The following is a 15,707-nucleotide window of genomic DNA, read 5'->3' as shown; positions in this document are numbered from 1 at the left end:
AGTTGATTCCCAAGACTCTGAAAGACAGATGACACTAAAATAATCTAATTAGTCTTCTCATTTAGAGCCCCTATGCATCCAGAAATCCTTTGATTATAATCTGAAATTTCATTCATCTACAGCAGGCCAGCTGATAAATAATATATGGTTTCCTTGTCAGTTACTTTTCTCATGATTAATGAGTACTAAGACATCCTGATGTATACATGAGTGAGTCCTTTATTAGTTTATTATGTTGACCTTGAGTAGCATGACTCTATCCTCCTAAACTTGATGAACACTGAAATGAAACTGGCTTCAAATGCGGAAAGCTGAAGACAGGACAAATAATGGTGACCACTCTCAAAGGAATGTCACTATAAAATGCCATACCCCTCAGCAGCTGCTAGCCAGTTAACCCCCAACTATGGCTTTGCTATCTCTGCTTCAACTTCAAAAGAATGACAATACTAGAAAAAAGAGAGAGAGATAACAAATGGAATAAAAATCCTAAGAGAAGCAAAATAAAGGCATAAGCCTTATAAATGAGAAACAGCCACTCTTACTCTGAGCCAAAAAAAACATGAATATGGCAGAACAGCCTCAACCTTCTTTCTGAAGTAGAAAAAAAACTTATCTAACAAAGGCAGGCCAGGAGATTTGAGCAGCTCTGTCTCATGAAACTCTGCAATGATGGAAATGTTCACTCTGCCCTGTGTGGCTACTGAGCACTCTAACTGTGGCTAGTGCTACTGAGGAAGTGAATTTTTTATTTTCATTGTAATTAAATTATATTTAAATTTAAACAGCCATATGTGGCTAGTGGCAACTCTATTAGATAGAGAGGAGGAATGAAGCAAGTACAGAATGGTCCCTAAAGGTTGTCAATAATAACACAGAAGAGAAATTCGAGAGTTGTTTGTTTACTATCCCTTTTGAGAACCCACTTAGTTTAATTCACAATCCTTAAAGCAACATTGTTCTAGGTCACAGCAAGCTAGAATACCAAAGGCAGTCATTTTGTTATTTTATGCTTTCTCCAATGCTGCTCCTCAAAAAACAAACATAAGGAGAGACACAATTGTTCTGCCTTCATACCACCTTAAGTCCTATTGTTCTTTCCTAAACCTACTCCCTAATATGTAAGGCTTAATACTTAGCTAATTACAGTAGCTACCCAAATTGTTTCCATTAAAACTCTTAAGTAGGCGCTCTCTTGATATTTAATAGTCAAAGATATTATTGTCTCTATGCTTCTGAGGAACAAAAAAACAAATAATAGAACTGGTTAAAACAAAGTTTTAAATCCAGTATCAAAAAACCAAAGCAATATTATAAAAGATGCTGCTTTTATTGCACTCCCTGCTGTTGTCCTGTATGATTAAAAGGCATACACAAAGGAACAGCCTGATATGCAGAGAGCTGACTGAGCAGCAACAGAAGGCTGGAAAAACAGAGCACTGGCCAGTTGCCTAGGGTGAGACACAGGGAAAGGAGGAGATAACTTATAATAAAACAGCTCAATTTGTGCAAAAAGACACCTGCTCCCAAATGGCAAAGAGCATCTGTCCAACCATCCAGATGGTATTTTAAGTGATAAGACAAAAAAAATTAACTCTCAAAAAAGTTATTAAAAATCAAAGAATATAAATTTAATAATTCATATAGAAAAATAAAGAATAGTCAAGCAAATATTTTTTAAAAGATTAATGAAAAGGGATCAGGACTACCAATATTAAAAATTATAATGAAGCCACAATTTCTTTTTAAAAAAATATGCTACTGGTACGTGAACATACAGTATAAAAAATAGAAAACCCAGAAAAAGACCCAAATATATACAGGAATTTAGTTTATAATTGCAAAGCCCACTTTGCATGACTATGAGCAGTGGTCTCAGATACAGACTGACCTTCACACTCATAGGATCAAACAGATGACAGCATGAAACCAGGCTCATTTAACTTTGTAGGATACAGAACAGGGAACAGTATGCCTGCATGGCAGCTTCAGTTATGTTGTCTCCAGCAATCATCCTTAAGAGAAATCCAAGAGCCATTTTCTAAACCCCATAAACAAGCTTCATGTGCCACAGGTAAACTTCATATACCCCAAAAATCAGTGTCTTACAATATTCCGTGACTTACCAGTCCCTGCACAAGTCAAACTGCATGTATATAGGGCAGCTAATAAGGTCTGTATAGTCCACTCAAAATCTTCTCTATCCAGATACAGTTCCAATTTAAGGATCATTCTACCATAAGCAATGGTACCTTATAACAGAACTGACATTCCATCTCTTAACCAGAAAAACAGTGCTAGACGAGGGTAAACTCAAGGAGATCTTCCCACTAAAGAGGGGTTTTATGCCTGGTTACCCTTCTAATCAGTAAGAAAAAGATACATAATTGTTCTGGTGGCTATTTTTTTTTTTAAGATTTTATTTATTTATTTAATTGACAGAGAGAGACAGCGAGAGAGGGAACACAAGCAGGGGGAGGGTCAGAGGGAGAAAGCAGGCTTCCCGCTGAGCAGGGAGCCCAATGCAGGGCTCGATCCCAGGACCCTGAGATCATGACCCGAGCTGAAGGCAGTCGCTTAACCAACTGAGCCACCCAGGCACCCCTGTTCTGGTAGCTATTAATGGCCATTGAGAAAAAAATATTAACTTGTATCCCTACTACACAGCTCAGATTTAAAAATTCCAAAGAGACTGAAGGTTAAAATGTACAAGATGAAACCATCTAAGTACTAGAAAAGTGGTTCTCAAAATATGGTTCAGAGGCCCCTGGGAGCCCCCCAGATCTTTACAGGGGGTCTGCTAGGTCAAAATTATTTTCATAAGACTATGTGTATACAATGGAGTTTTTAAAAGGCTACAAGATTTGATATGACATTATATAATAAAATGTGTCAATATCTGGATCTGTGTAACTCAGCAAACCAGTATTTCACAAGTGACCAATAGCTATGTTACAAAATCACACATGGGGACTATATACTACATGTTTCCAACTATATGATCTTCTGGAAAAAGCAAAACTATAGCGACAAAAAGAGACCAGTGGTTCCCATAAGTAAGGAAGGAGGAAGGGATAAACAGGCAGAGCACACAGGATTTTTAGGACAGTGAAACTATTCTTATGATACTATAATGGTAGATACATGTCATTATATACCTGTCAAAACCCTAGAACATCCTTAATGTAAACTATGGGCTTTGGGTGATAATGATATGTCAATTTAGGGTCACCAATTGTAATAAACATACCACTCTGGTGTAAGTTGTTGATAGTGGGAGCTGTGCATATAAGAGGAGGCAGAGAATATACAGTAACTCTCTGTACTTTCCATTTACTTTTGCCGTGAACCTAAAACTGCTCTAAAAAATAAAGTCCATTAATAAAAAAAATCATTTAACCAATGGCTCTTAACTGATACACCTATGGATCTGGAATGTAAGCACATAAAAAGGTCATTGATATAATTTCAGACACCACACTATTATTAACCTTTAAGAAACTACCTCTTTGAGTTTTAGAACAGTATCAAAGAAGAATATCCTCATACATGAAAAAGCTATTTAAATACTCCTCCCTGGGCGCTTGGGTGGCTCAAATGGTTGAATGTCTGTCTTGGGCTCAAGTTATGATCCTGGGGTCCTGGGATCGAGTCCGACATCGGGCTCCCAGGGAGCCTCCTTCTCTCTCTGCCTCTCTCTCTCTCTCATGAATAAATAAATAAATAAAAATATTTAAAAAATACTCCTCCCTTTTCCAATTATATATCTATGAAAGACCAGTTTTACTTCCGATACTGCAACCAAAAAAACATAACAGATTGAAGGCAGAAGCAGATATGAGAATCTAGATGTCACCTATTAAGCCAGACATTAAGGAGACTTTATAAATGTAAAACAATGCCAAGTCTCTCTCTAAATATGTGTTTTGGGAAATAGCTATTTTTTCATTTAAAAAAATGTTCTTTATGTTAACACAATGGGTTTTTAAGATTTTTATTTATTTATTCCTGAGAGACAGAAAGAAAGAGAGAGGGAGAGGGAGAAGCAAGCTCTCTGCAGAGCAGGGAGTCCGATGCAGGACTCGATCCCAGGACCCTGGGACCATGACCTGAGCCAAAGGCAGACGCTTAACTGACTGAGCCACCTAGGTGCCCAACACAATGGGTTTAATATTGTTATTTTTTCAGGGGCCCCCTGGGTGGCTCGGTCATTTGAGCATCTGACTCTTGATTTCAGCTCAGGTCATAATCTTATTAGGGTTCTGGGATCCAGCCCAGGAGTCTGCTTGTCTCCCTTTCCCTCTGCCCATCCCCTCACTCATGCACTCCCACTCACGCTCTTTCTCTCTCAGATAAATAAATCTTTAAAAAAATATTGTTATTTTTCAATGAACAAATATTTGAAAATGCTTCTATTTTTAGTTTCTAAAGTCATTACATATAGCCCATACAAACAAAAAACTCTGAGGTCCTCAATTATCAAGAGTATAAAGGGCTGCTAAACCCAAAAATGGTCATAACTGCTGTACTAGAATATAGAATACTTTTTAATAACCTCAGAATGAGAGAACTATATGTACAGCCCCAAAAAATGAAAGTCGTAACAGAAGAGACTAAACTAAATTAAAACAAACTTCCATGTGGAAAAGAAATTCCAGGGCCATAACTGAAAGTCAAATTGTGAAAACAACACCTGAAACACATCACATACATCAGACTAATTTCTCTAATTGTATAAGCAGCTCTTACACATTAATTAAAAAAAGGCTAACAATCTTCCCCCTAAAATGAGCAGAGTATAAACAGAAATACACAGAAAAGGAAAGATAAATAGCTATTAAACAAACAAAAAGATATTCAACCTTTCTTGTAAGACAAATTAAAATTAAAATATCACCAAGTTTCCCCCTTTTTTAACCTAAAAGTCAATATGATCAAAAAGTTCTAGAAGTATGCTGTCAAGGGCATCCACATACACAGATGACATTAATATAACTGGTACAACCTCCATGGAGACTAATAGTTATCAATATTCAAAACATACTCCTCTTTGGCCCAGCAATTCCTTCTAGGAAATGATCCCACAAATATATATGTACAAAAAGATACATGTACAGGATTTTTCATTTTACAGTAGTGTTTGTAATAAAAAAAAATTAGAAATACTCTTCAACAGGAGAGTACTTAAATAAATGACAGTACATCCATATATGGCACAGCTTCATATCTGATCATGTATGAATCTCTATCAAAGGATACAAAGTAATACTGGTTTCTTGAGGGGGAGAGGAACTGGGTGGCCTGTGGGCCAAAAGCAGTTGAGAGACCTTCTAAAGTATATCATTTTATGCTACCTAAAATTTAACCAAATGAATGCTACCATTAAAAAAAATGTGTGTGCATGTGTGTGTAAATCATCATACAGAAAATCTAATTAACATCTGGTGTTTTTCTATACTACTCCTATTTCTCTGCATAGTTGAAAATCACGCTACAAATATAATTTTGTGACCAATAAGCATTAACCTATATTATTAAAAATTCCCCACAGATGTGGGAGTTCATTATACTACTCTTTCTACCTTTACCTATGTTGGAAAATTTTCGTAACACCGTGATTTTAAAAAATCTATCTATAGGGCACCTGGGTGGCTCAGTTGGTTAAGCGACTGCCTTCGGCTCAGGTCATGATCCTGGAGTCCCGGGATCGAGTCCCACATCGGGCTCCCTGCTCGGCAGAGAGTCTGCTTCTCCTTCTCACCCTCCTCCCTCTCATGCTCTCTGTCTCTCATTCTCTCTCTCAAATAAATAAATAAAAATCTTTAAAAAAAAAAAAATCTATCTATAAACATTATTTTTAATGGCTATATCATATTCAGTGTTATAAATATGTATTATATATACTTAACCATTCTTCAGCTGTTGGGCCTTCAAGTTATTTCCAGCCTTTAACAGTCTTTAAACATTGTTGCCACCAATAACTGTTCAGATATTCTGGTCCACATTTCAGATTTCTTTAGAGTACATTCCTGAAATTACTGAGTCTATAAACATTTGAAGCTAGTGGGTATGAATTATAGTCTATATAGGTCATACCAATTTATAATCCTACCAACAGGATTCCCATTTCAACAAAAATATTGAGAAGTATCTTTTTTTTTAACTTTGCTAACCTAACAAGAGGAAATAGTTTCATTTTAATAATTTTTTTCAAATGTTTTCTACTCTTCTGCATTTTTGTTGTTGTTCAAAAGTCCTCTATTCACCTACTGGGGGTGGTTTCTTAGTGTTTTCTTACTGATTTTAGCTTATAGTTTAAGACGTAAATTCTTTCCCCCAGTTAGTTCATTAATATTCTTAAAAAGTCTATTTTGATTTAACAGAAGGAAAATAAAGGAGGCAAGTAATAATATCAATGGAAAGGCTTTAGTTAGAATAATTATTTAGAAAATACTGGATTCTGGGGTGCCTGGGTGGCTCAGTTGGTTAAGCAACTGCCTTCGGCTCAGGTCATGATCCTGGAGTCCCGGGATGGAGTCCCACATCGGGCTCCCTGCTCAGCAGGGAGTCTGTTTCTCCCTCTGACCCTCTTCCCTCTCGTGCTATCTCTCATTCTCTCTCTCTCTCAAATAAATAAATAAAATCTTTTAAAAAAAAAAGAAAATACTGGATTCTATTTAACTTGCCTTATACCTTCAATTTTTAAAAACTTAATATTGGGATAAGTTTTACATTTTCTCGTGTTATTCATTCCTCTGATTTTTAGAGTAATCTTACATTTTAGTTTGCATCATAAAATATTATGCTGAATCCACTTTAGTTCATAGTTTACAAATTATACATTGAGACAAGAACTTGAAACAGACAAAAGAAAATAGTAAGAAAGGTTTGCAGCATATCTGAGGTACAAATCAAAGAAAAAAAGCTGAAAGTTAATTGTAACAAAATTCTACTCCCAAAGCCAGATTCAAATTCTTCTACTCTGCAACCCTAAGGGCTGCTCTGTCCAGATTCTGAAAGTCATACTGCAGTACTTATGTAAAAGGTGATCAATAAATCCTTGGTATGTATTATTTGACTCCCATTAAAATATTATTTCCCTCTGGAGCCATTATCAGAAATGAAACAGTCAACTCAAAATAATGAGGTAAATATGAATGCAGATGGGTACTTTAACAGGCAAACTAAAAACCTGCAATACTGAGAAAGTAACTTCACTAAAAGGGAGTAATAGGTCAATCTGGTTAGTAAAGCAGAAAAGAACTAAATAGAACCAAGAGACGAAAGACAAAAAAAACAGCACAATGATTACCTCCCACCAAGTCCTTCGATTCGTTCTCTTTCCTTGGGAAGTTCTGGCTTATGGTCCTGTGTCACCTCCACAGCTCTGACAAAATCATCCTTCGGGTCATCCTGAATTCCAAGAACCACCCCTGAGTCACCCACGTGAGCTACATACATCTTCATGCCCCGTATGATGACCACACTGGCAGTTGTCCCTGACGTGCTGGGAAGACCTGTCATAGTCTTTGGCCATTCTGCTGTAATAAGAAATAAAATATTTTACTCTTCCAGATTTAAACATTAATATGGTATCAGAATAAAAATGGCAACGTGTGCTGAATTAGCATTGTTAAAACTTGAGTTAGCATAGGATAAAATTTAAGAACATTGTTAAAGCTATTCAAAAAGAACTGTGTTAATTTCTTCATCAATATATTAAAAAATTAATTTTATAAATAATATAATTTTATTACAACCATCAAACCAATCCCAGGAGAAAAATATTACAGGACAGATTTACTAGTTCCACATGTCTTAGTCCTAACTACATTTAGTGGCAGGTATGTGTTCAGAGTTTTTTTTCTATAGCCTGTAGCTTAGCATCTATTTATTAATCTCTCTTTTAAAAGATTTTCAGGAAAAGCTACTTTTCGAAATAGTTCTTTTGAATATTTAAAATCTAATAAATAACATTTTTATTCAGCACTTACTGTGTACCAGGTTCTGTGCTAAGAGCTTTACATGTATTATCTCAAATAATACTTGCAACAAACCTATAAGATAGGTAAAATTATTCCCGTTATTTTCATTTTACAGATAAGGAATCAATAGTTTGAATAGTTAAGAAAGTTGTTTAAGATAACTCAAATATTAAGTGGCAGAGACCCAATATATTTAACTCCAAAACCTTATATTGACTAATTACATTCGTCATTTAAATATTCTGAAATATTCTGTAATATTAAACAAACTACAATTTACAGTTCAAGATTAGCCAACTGAATCCAAACACTGACACAGTCTCTTCACCAAAATCCCACTGAAAGGACAAAATATAAATATTAGAAAAAGTCCACAGCAATCATGAAACACAGAGGAAGGTCATACACAAATCTGAGGAATCCCTGGAATCTTAAAGAAATGGAATTAAGGGAAAAATCAGAATACAAAACTTGTAGTCCAGTATAAGTGAAAAGCACAGTCATAAAGGCAATACATCAGTTTTCCCTGTTAACAGAGTCCCTGAAAAGCTCAAACTCAGAGACAGTGGCAAAGGCTGAGACAGGAATGGATGGTAGAAGCTTGACAGATTTATTTATAACTGCAGGAGCTAGGTCAGTGCCTAAACTCTCCGCACAGTAAAAAGCAAAACATTCTGGTTCCTAAGTGACATTTTAGTTCCTATAATACCTCTCTTCAGGAAAGTGATGTATCTGTTGATAGAGACAACAGGGTCTCAACAGGGATGAGGTGGAAGAAATAGGGCCTAAAAACCTGGATGGGGTGCCACACAACTTTCATAGCCACAAGGCATCTCTAGCATATTCAGACTAATTAGAGTTCTTTTCTTTATTACATATGCCGAAAAGATATTTCTTGAAACCTACAGCGCATCTCATCTCATCCTGCAGATGGAATCCACCCTACAGAATGCCCTGTCACTCACAACAGAGTGACATATATATATATACTGCTTGCAGTATATGAAATAATGACCCTCACAATTGCTGAGGGAAACAGAATGGTTACCAATATTGATGAACCCAGAAATTCATATACATACACATGTAAAAACCACCTGCACAGTACCAGACACATTGTAAGTGCTCAATAAATTTTAGTTTTGTTGTTATGACCTTTATTTAAGAAAAGCAAATAGCCAGGGCGCCTGGGTAGCTCAGTCGTTAACCGGCTGCCTTCGGCTCAGGTCATGATCCCAGGGTCCTGGGATCAAGCCCCACATCGGGCTCCCTGCTCAGAGGGAAGCCTGCTTCTCCCTCTCCCACTCCCCCTGCTTGTGTTCCTGCTCTTGCTGTCGCTGTCTCTGTCTCTGTCAAATAAATAAATAAAATCTTTAAAAAAAAAAAAGAAAAGAGAAGAAAACAGCCTAAGAGGCATCAAGAGTATACAAGGAGAAAATGGCCCCCAAGAAAACATCTGTGGAAGAATCAAAAGCATCTGTAGACTGGCAATGATAAGGTTCAGTAAGGTTACTGAATATAAAAATTGTTATATTAAAAAAAAAATGCTATTTCCCTAAGCCAGCAACAAAAAAATTACAAAATGTACCTTTTAAAAAAAGATATCATTCACAACAGCAGCAAAAGGTATATTATATCTGGGAATAATGCAACAAATCTCTAACAAGACTTTTATGGAAAAGTTGTAAACTAGTGGACCAAAAGAACAGAATAGTGAGCAGAGAAACAGACCCATGCATTTTTATTTATTTATTTTTAAAGATTTTATTTATTTGAGAGAGAGAATGAGAGAGAGAGAGAGAGCACATCAGAGGGGATAGGGTCAGAGGGAGAAGCAGACTCCCCGCCGAGCAGGGAGCCCGATGCGGGACTCGATCCTGGGACTCCAGGATCATGACCTGAGCCGAAGGCAGTCGCTCACCAACTGAGCCACCCAAGCGCCCGAGACCCACGCATTTTTAAACACTTGATACATGAATAGTGGAGAAAAGATTAACTTCTTTTTGATTGACTGAGCCTGGGTGGCTCAGTCGGTTAAGTGTCTGCCTTCTGCTCAGGTCATGATCCCAGGGTCCTGGGACTGAGCCCTGGGGTCGGGCTCCCTGCTCAGTGGGAAGTCTGCTTCTCCCTCTCCTTCTGCCCCTCCCCTCCCGCTCATTCCCACACCAAAAAATAAAATCTCAAAAAAAAAAAAAAATTGACTTTCAGTACATGGAATTGGGACAAGATTAAACAAAACAAAACAATAAAACCCCAACTCTTTGGGTCCCTGATGCCAAGCACAAAAAAAAAATCAATTTCAGACATTAAATGACCCAATATGAAAAGCAAAGCTAAAATGGTTAGAAAATATACAGGAAGGTACATTCATGACCTCAGGATAGGAAGGGATTTCCTAGGGCGCCTGGGTGGCTCAGTTGGTTAAGCGACTGCCTTCAGCTCAGGTCATGATCCTGGAGAACCCGGATCGAGTCCCACATCGGGCTCCTTGCTCAGCGGGGAGTCTGCTTCTCCCTCTGACCCTCTTCCCTCTCGTGCTATCTCTCATTCTCTCTCTCTCAAATAAATAAAATCTTTAAAAAAAAAAAAAAAAAAGGAAGGGATTTCCTAAAGACAAAGGATGAGCTAAAGAAAATGATTAACACCCTTTCCCCTTCTCATCCCTATGCTGGCAATGGGAGATGCACTAGAAAATCTGAGTCTTAGAGTCAATGAATAAAAGGATGAGTTCATCATCTTCATAGCTCTTTTTAAAAAGGATGCTTACAATTTAAAGGGTGTTTTAATGAAAAGACAAGGGTACAGGGTGAGAGGCTGTTTCACATTTTAGTCTATTAGTCTTTGGCAGAGCCCAATCAAGGCCAAATTCACCTAGGATGCCCAATGGCTGTGGAGGAATTGACTTTTCAGCTATATATACATATATCTAAAGCAAGAGCAGACTAGAACTGAATTCTTGTCTACACTGTAAAATAACAATTGTGCAATTACAGGAATTCTGGTGATGATATTAAAGTGAAATAACCAAAATACAAATAGAAGACCCCATCTTAACAACTGATGTGAGAAGAAATTTTAATGAGAGAACCTCTAACTTTTTTCTGGAAATGTTTTCCTACCAAATAAGGGCTTTTCCCCCTATCATTTAAGGAGCCAGATGAATTAGAAGCCGTAGAAAGAGGGAGCTATAGAATTTGATCTTCCAAGTACCCCATGTACCTTTATTGAACTTAATCATAATACTGTCAAATTTCCACGATCTCACTAAAGGATTTCTATCGCTGTCAGTTACAACCCCAAATGTATTTTTATTCTTTCTACTGGGTTGTCTGTTTTCTTTATAAATGCAGTACAATAAACAAATTATTTAATAACCAAAAAAATAAAAAAGAAAGAAAATGATTATGAAGCTATACTACCATTAAAATAAAAATTTCTGTTCATCAGAAGATACCATTACTAGAGTTGAAAAGACAACTCGCCGAATGTAATTTGTAATAACACACCACAGAAATGGTATCCAGAATATAAAAATGCTCCTACAAAACAAATCAACAAGACAAACTATGCAACAGAAAAATGGACAAAAGGCTCAAACAGGCCTTTTGCAAAAGAGGAAATCCAAACAGACAAAAAACATGCAAAGGTGTTCAGCTTCTTTAATAAACAGGGAAATACAAATTAAAAACCACAATGAGATACCACTATATAATTATCAGACTGCATAAATTAAAGTCTGACAATAGAAACTGTCATTAAGAATGTGGAACATGTTCTATTAACTACTTGTAAAAGTATAAACTGATATAACCACTTCAGAAAACATCTAGGCATTATCAAAAAATGAAGATATGTATATACTTTGACCATTCACTATCCCTAGATATATACCATGAATTAATGTACATGTACACACAATATATATGAATGTTCAGAGCTGCACTGCTTATACGGGCTCAGGTCATGATCTCAGGGTCCTGAGATCCAGCCCCACACCCGGCCCCACACTGGGTTTGGAGCCTGCCTAAGATTCTCTCTCTTAAGATTCTGTCTCCCTGGGCGCCTGGGTGGCTCAGTTGGTTAAGCGACTGCCTTCAGCTCAGGTCATGATCCTGGAGTCCCGGGATCGAGTCCCACATTGGGCTCCCTGCTCAGCAGGGAGTCTGCTTCTCCCTCTGATCCTCCCCCCTCTCATGCGCGCTCTCTCTCTCTCTCATTCTCTCTCTCAAATAAATAAAATCTTAAAAAAAAAAAGATTCTGTCTCCCTCTTCAATCTCTTAAGATTCTCTCTCTCCATCTCCCCCACCCCACAGGCTCTCAATCAATCAATCAAATCTCTCAAAAGAAAAGAAGTAAACCCCAACAGAACTATCACCACAAAAGTCAGGATGACGGTTACCCCTTGAGAGAAGATAAAAATATGAGATGAGAAAAGACATATGGGAGCTTCTGTAGTACAGGCAATGTTCTCTTTCTTAACCAGATGGTGTTCATTTTACAACTCTTCATTGAAGTGTACATTTATGTTTTATGGCCTTTTCTATATGTATGCTATATTTCACAATTTGTTTAAAGTTAAAAAAAAAAAAAAGCAGCAGCAGCAGCAGCAGCAGCAAGAAGGCATCAATTTTACAAGCACAGATCACAGCATACAGCTCCCCAGCCCATCTAGCTTCCCAGTTTGGTTACAGATATTATTCCTAGAAGCTTAGCCTAGAGTATGTTGAATGTTTCTTTAGGCTTTTCAGTTATTTTGTGGGTTAATTATAGATCTTGCTAAAACCTTTTCTTTTCAAACTAGCTTATTGCTTTTTTGCAGCTAAGCACCTAAAAAAATAAAAATCTATTATCATAATAAGTATTAACGAGGTGAACTCCCAGAAAAAAAGGTTCTTAGGCACATTCAGAAAACAAAATTTACCTAAGATCTACCAGTAGGTTGCAAAAAGCACATAAAACAAGATGGAAAAGAAGAAAAAGAGCTTTAAAAAAAAAAAAGATATTCAAAGATACAATATTAATATTTAAATCACATTTTTTGGTCAAAAGCCCTAATATGTGCAAAGAGATATTCTGCAATGATCTAAAAATACCCCACAATCCGTGCTTTCTTCATTTGAAAAGTCACCTTTTATCATACGCTACATTTTGCCTCAGATCTATTTCTAGACTCATTCTACTAATCTATTTATGGTTCTTTTCAATAATTGGGAGTTTAAGTATCCCCCAATTATTCTTCTTTCTCAATACTCAAGAATTTTTCCAAATAAACTTTAGAAGCAACTTGGAAATTAAACAAAAACAAAAACAAACCCTGGGGCGCCTGGGCAGCGCAGTCGTTTAATTGCCTGACTCTTGGTTTCGGCTCAGGTTGTGATCCCAGGGTCGTGAGTGAGATCGAGTCCCACATCTGACTCCGTCCTCATCGTGGAGTCTGCTTGAGATTCTCTCTCCCTCTCCCTCTGCCCCCCCACTCAAGTTCTTTCTCTTCCTCTCAAATAAATCTTTAAAAAAAACAAACCCTGTTGAGGTTCTGATTAAAACTGCAATACATTTATATATTAAGGAATCAAGATCTTTATAATTTGTCTTTTTTCTACTTTACATTTTAATCTTTTAATTTTTAAAAAATGACATAAACAAATGTCTTAAAACTAGGAGCATATCGGGCGCCTGAGTGGCTCAGTCAGTTAAACCTCCGCCTTCCACTCAGGTCATGATCTTGGGGTCCTGGGATGGAGTCCCCCGTCAGACTCCCTGCTCAGCGGTGAGCCTGCTTCTCCCTCTCCCACTCCCCAGCTTGTGCTTGCTCTGTCAAATAAATGAAATCCTAAAACAAAACAAAACTAGGAGTATATTAGAAAAACAGTATTAGTACATGATTTGTAACTTACAGAAAGTATTTTGAAGCAAGAAAATATGTATGAGCCATTAAAACAAAGACTAATAAATTTTAAAACAAAAGTATGAAACTTCTAGGGGCACCTAGGTGGCTCAGTCAGTTAAGCATCTGCCTTCGGCTCGGGTCATGATCCCAGGGTCCTAGGATTGAGTCCCTCATCAGGCTCCCTGCTCAGCAGGAGTGGGGAAGTGGGTCTGCTTCTCCTTCTCTTTCTGCCTACGTGTGTGCACTCTCTCTGTCAAATAAATAAAGTCTTTCAAAAAAAAATTATGAAACTTCTGAATAAAATAAAATTATTATAGGGGCGCCTGGGTGGCTCAGTTGGTTGGGCGACTGCCTTCGGCTCAGGTCATGATCCTGGAGTCCCGGGATCGAGTCCCACATCGGGCTCCCTGCTCAGCAGGGAGTCTGCTGCTCTCTCTGACCCTCTTCCCTCTCGTGCTCTCTATCTCTCATTCTCTCTCTCTCAAATAAATAAATAAAATCTTTAAAAATAAAAAATAAATAAAATAAAATTATTATAAATAAGTACAGAATGTATGTTTTTTTTTTATTTTATTTTATTTTTTTTTTAAAGATTTTATTTATTTATTTATTTGAGAGAGAGAGAATGAGAGAGAGAGAGAGAGAGCACATGAGAGGGGGAAGGGTCAGAGGGAGAAGCAGACTCCCTGCCGAGCAGGGAGCCCGATGCGGGACTCGATCCCGGGACTCCAGGATCATGACCCGAGCCGAAGACAGTCGCCCAACCAACTGAGCCACCCAGGCGCCCTGTATGTTTTTTTTTTAAAGATTTTATTTATTTGACAGAGAGAGACACAGTGAGAGAAGGAACACAAGCAGGGAGAGTGGCAGAGGGAGAAGCAGGCTTCCCGCCGAGCAAGGAGCCTGATGTGGGGCTCGATCCCAGGACCCTGGGATCATGACCTGAGCCGAAGGCAGACGCTCAACGACTGAGCCACCCTGGCGCCCCAGAATGTATGTTTTTTGTAATAAATTTAAAACTTGAGGAATTTATGTACTTACCATGTACCAAATAATATGTACCAAATTATTTAACTCTCAGGAGGGAAGTACTATCATCATCTCTATTTTAGAGATGAGTATGCTCCAGATCAAAGTTTTACCCAAGGTCATACAGATAGTAAGTGGAAAATCTGGGATTCAAACCCAGGCAATATAACATACTCCTAAATCACTATGCTGAGAGTTGTTACAGAATTCTAATGCCAAAGTAGTATGGAGATGTAAAGCTTTCAGGAAAGCAATTTGAAAACAAATACCCACAACCATCAAAAGATGGACATTCTTTAAACAAATAATTCAGCTTTGAGAATTTTTTTCCCCTGAGGGAATAATCCAAATGAAGCATAAAGCTATGTGGCTTTCACTTGAGCCCTTATTTATAGTACTAAATATAGTGTGCACCTGTCCAGCCCCCCATCCCTCCCCCTAGTATTAGCATCCCAGTTTTGTTCTGGAGTACACAACCTCCCCTGCATGCAGTCTTTCCCTAATGTAACTGAAAAACTTGCTTGCTCCTAGCCTAGAGGGCAAATTACCTAAACCAGATCAGACTCTTTCAGATATTTGCATCTTAGAAAGGCATAATGCCAGAAAACTGTGGAGCTGATCCATCCCAGAGACTAAAACCTTTCAGTGAGTGTCCACTAATTCCTATCACCTAGAGCCCCAGAGGTACCCTAACCAGGTTCTGTCCACTCTGAGACCTGGTTTAGTCCTCCAATTAATTCTATGACCTACCCAATGTCCCGCCAATAAATTCCCATGTTCTTTTCCTTCCTAATGTAGACCAAGT

At 37.6% G+C, this 15,707-nt stretch overlaps 1 protein-coding gene across 1 annotated transcript in view; it reads right to left on the bottom strand.

Annotated features, from left to right (window-relative positions):
* Positions 1–15,707, bottom strand: part of PPM1D (protein phosphatase, Mg2+/Mn2+ dependent 1D) — a 64,953-nt gene that overhangs the window by 38,018 nt on the left and 11,228 nt on the right. Inside the window, exon 2 of the mRNA XM_027568306.2 lies at positions 7,313–7,541. Coding sequence (XP_027424107.1) covers positions 7,313–7,541 — 229 coding nt within the window. The remainder of the gene's footprint in view (positions 1–7,312; positions 7,542–15,707) is intronic.

The sequence above is a fragment of the Zalophus californianus genome, chromosome 16 (assembly GCF_009762305.2).
Source record: "Zalophus californianus isolate mZalCal1 chromosome 16, mZalCal1.pri.v2, whole genome shotgun sequence".
Taxonomy (NCBI): Eukaryota; Metazoa; Chordata; class Mammalia; order Carnivora; family Otariidae; genus Zalophus; species Zalophus californianus.
The sequence above is the reverse complement of the archived record's forward strand: the minus strand, read 5'-3'. Positions and strand labels throughout refer to the sequence as shown.